We start from the raw sequence: 3,828 nt of genomic DNA on the forward strand, positions 1-3,828 counted from the left end.
TGAAAATTCATTTCATTGATATGTAATCTGACGACTCTCAAGTTTACGCGGCGGACAGCTTTTTTTGCAACATTCCCTCTCAAATCAATCTCCTAACTAGAAAGGTAGTCAGTGCAGCACATACCTCCGCCAAGAACCAGCAATCCCCTTAAATACAAACAAGCTGCACCACATTTCACACATTAAAAGATATCAGAAGAAAAAGAACGGTCAAACATTCCTTAACCTTTTGATTCCGATCCTCAGCTAAATTTAAAATGTCTTCCCAAGCACATACTTTATCCTTCTACCAAGTTTCGTGGTAATCCGTCCAGTAGGTTTTGTCTAATCCTGCAAACTAACTAACAAACAAACTTTAAAATTAACGCATTACTCTAGTATTAATTATGTTAATTGTGTCCCTTCGCTGGCTGCAATGTAAAAGTTTATTCTTCTGGTTAATTACATTAAATCCGTGCTCTTTACCTATTACTCACTATACAGTTGATTCAACTCATGCAATGTAAGTCATTCACTTATTTTACCTAAAAGAAGAATGAAACCAAATCTATTAATATAAACTGGACTTGTGTTCCTGGAGATAAAGGTGTGCAGTCCAGCAGTAAGGGAACCAACATTTGTATTGCAGGGTGTTGGGGGGAGCAGCATGCTCTGAGACAATGTTGGAGACATAAGTTAAGCTATGTAGAATAGGTGAGACTCTAACTTTGAGGGAATATCCACCAACTTCCTATATAGCAACTAGCATAATAGAGCATATAAATGGATAATTATACACTGATAACCCTTGTCTATAATTCAATAAAGTATCTTGTTATCATTGGCACTGTGCAAAGTTGTGCTTGATCTTTTACAGTGAAGAGATCTGGGTTTAATTTAGAGGTCAAGTTGAAGGTGAAACATTTTATGATTGTATAATTTAACTTGTCTAGTGTTATTAAAAAGAAATTGTGTCAATTGCCTTGAATCAGTGTCAGTGTCAATCATCCTCTGTTGTTCTAACTCATCTGAGGCAATACATTTCTGACTGGGTTAAGATAGCTCTTCAGTTTAATCTGACAAAACAAGTTTTTTTCACTTGACATTTTTAAGTTAGAAATACTTTACAAAATTAAGTAAATACTTAAACTAAGTTTTGAAAATATATAGTTAACATATCTTAAAACTATCTTTGTGCTTTCTCAAGGCCATCGGTCTCTTGACTTTTCAAAGTAAGATCAACGGATTTTACAATGCTGGTTAAGAGCACAGTGACACGACCTCAAGGCCAATGATGGGAGATAGATGTTATCATATCTTGCTGATTTCTCCGACACACCCTGACCTTCATAATCTACAGTGGTGGAAAGAACTCCTGGAAAATAAATAACAAATCTTATAAAAGGTCACGCTCATGTGTTTATTATGAAATGTACATTCACGTGCAGAAGGTCAGTGTGAATCCATCAGAGCATTTATTAGGATATAAAATTATTGAAATGTTGATGACAACAAAACAAGTTTTCCAAAACACAAGTCTCATAAACAATACAGCACTTTAAATAAAAGCAACAATACAAATTAAATAATAAATTCTACATTACACAACAAAGGGACACAAATGGGACCATAAATAGAACTCAAAATAAATAGGTTTAAGGCAAAGATATGAATCAACCGATCGACATGCAAAACAGAACAGTGGCTTTGTGCATCAGTAACGTCTTTTTTTAAATTAAAAGTGGATGACCGCAATTTTTATTCAGTTAACCAATGACGATTTGTGATAAAATGTTAATTTGAGAACACAGTCAGTTTTGTTTTCACCATGTAACATCTTTTTCCCAGTGGAAATGATCGCAGTGAGTAAACTGTCTGTGCCATCCCCCCCTCAGGCGCAGTGACATTTACTGACAATAAAGTCGTTGAAAGGTGTCAGCTTTAACTTTCCCCTACTGTCATAGTGCATGAGGACCATGGGCTCGTAGGCCGCCGGCACGCAGCAGGGGTGAGGCGTCTCTCCTTTTGTAATCTGGTGCAGCCGGGACTTCACCTGCGTGTGCATGCTGGCCGGCTTGTAGTTGTGGGGGCAGGTGCCGTCGCAGAAATGCATCGTGTATTCGGCTGGGGCCACCACCCAGTCCGTCCAGCCGATGTCTTTGAAGGACACGATGACAGACTTGCGGCAGCACCATCCTCGCTCGTCACAGTCGTCCTCCTTGTTGGAGCGTCTCGTCCTCTGAGCCGGTTTGGGCTGCACGAGGCCTAGTTCCAGAGAAATGGTTGGGTTTGTCCTCAGGGCATCTCTGCCCACCACGACCATCCCTACATCCACAACCAGCACTTGACCACCATCACTTATCATCCACTCCTCCACCTCGGGGCTGAGGTCCAACAGCACATCTTGACAGGTTGAGACGTTGACGTGGTCTGTGCGAGTCCAAGCAGCAGAGTTCATCGGCTTCATGCCGTTGACTCGAACTTTAACCTCTTGTCTCGCCTCAAGCTTTACTGACGTGGGTTTATTTAAGATCTGCCGGGAAATCTTCAGCTCTGCCCGAGCCAGAGTCACCCCAGTCTGGATGTGTGGGGTTTTATTGAAAACAGCTCTGAACCACTGCATGTGTTGAACTGGGTGTCCTCGCCTCCAAGGTACTTTTACTGGCTCCACTAAAACACAAACAAACACACTTCATTAGAAACCTCAAGTAGAAATGATTTCATGAAGTACATTCAGGAGACAGTTTAGCAATAAACAAAATGCTTATTATTGAAGACATGAATGAAAATGTGTTCAAAGAGCATCATGTGAAAGGTGTGCCTGTCACGCTGATGCTTTCTAAAAGCTTTTAGGAATGTGTCTGCTTTGTTTACACGGCTGTCCCATGGCTCCAGACTCTGTTTCCAACCACTCAAATATGTTTAAAGGCTAAAGGTAAATTCCAGGTCTGACATCTTTACGTGGAGCAGGAACTATAAGGACAGAAGCTATTTAGATTCTTCACCACAACACAATGGCTTTTGTCAGCAGAGGTTTAACTTGTGCAAGATTTCCTCATCTTGTCATGAAAACATTCCTTCCTCCTCCCACTCAGAGTAATTAAATTGTCTTTTCACATCAGCCGTTCGAGTGTGACAGTGGTTAAATCAGCACTATAAGTGTTTCCAGAGATATCTCACCTGTGGCTGGAAAAAGTACAGTGGAAATTGTTGATTGCCAGGTTTCGCTCATCGGTCGGCTGGAATTCCCTCTCATCTCCCTCAGCTTTTCTCTGTAGAGCTGAAACATCTTCCTCAGCTCCGGCCCTGAGGCCCTTTGGGTCGTCCTGGGCTCCCTGTCCATACCCAACGAGCTGAGGATCCCGGTCTTTACCGCCTCAAAGAGCAGGGCCCTTTGGCTGTCTGTCCTGTCCATGTCAGGTGCGCCCCTGTGGGCCACGTGAGGCCGGCTCTCCCCTGGGCTAGAGAGGGAGAGGAGGAGCAGCAGCAGCGTGCAGGAGAGTCGATGGAGTGCGCATGGTCTGAGCATGGTGAGCCGGGCAGGTAAATTTGGTTTGAGAGTGCTGCAGCTCAGCTGATGGGGTTTGTCCATGTGATGTATGAAAATTCTTGACATGCTTTTATTTATAGAGCTTGCGTGATGCCACACCCCTGGTCTGTCAGGTGAGTCAAGTGAGCCTGTGATGGGCTCAGCCAGGGCCATATGTCAGTATGTGGCAACATGTTGCAGCATTGTTGCATCAAACCTATGGAAATAGAAGTCTGTTACATTTACTTTTAATTATCAAGTTTTTTTATTTTTTATTATTTGAAGTATGACACATTGGAAGTGAAAGGACAGTGTCATGA

The 3,828-nt window shown here is 42.2% G+C and overlaps 1 protein-coding gene across 1 annotated transcript; it reads right to left on the reverse strand.

The window, feature by feature from the left end:
• Positions 1 to 1,364: 1,364 nt before the first annotated feature.
• LOC133968644 (protein DVR-1) lies at positions 1,365 to 3,591 on the reverse strand. The gene is made up of 2 exons (XM_062404799.1): positions 3,160 to 3,591; positions 1,365 to 2,649 (listed from the first exon to the last, which is right to left on the reverse strand). Exons 1-2 carry the CDS (start codon positions 3,569 to 3,571, stop codon positions 1,871 to 1,873), a joined length of 1,191 nt encoding a protein of 396 aa, XP_062260783.1. The 5' UTR covers positions 3,572 to 3,591; the 3' UTR covers positions 1,365 to 1,870.
• Positions 3,592 to 3,828: the final 237 nt, after the last annotated feature.

Source organism: Platichthys flesus, chromosome 14 (genome assembly GCF_949316205.1).
Source record: "Platichthys flesus chromosome 14, fPlaFle2.1, whole genome shotgun sequence".
Taxonomy (NCBI): Eukaryota; Metazoa; Chordata; class Actinopteri; order Pleuronectiformes; family Pleuronectidae; genus Platichthys; species Platichthys flesus.

Coding starts and splice junctions, on each gene's coding strand:
- LOC133968644 (XM_062404799.1), bottom strand. CDS start 3,571: ATGGACAAACCCCATCAGCTGAGCTGCAGCACTCTCAAACCAAATTTA. Junction 2,650..3,159: donor TGTACTTTTTCCAGCCACAG/GTGAGATATCTC, acceptor TTTGTGTTTTAG/TGGAGCCAGTAAAAGTACCT.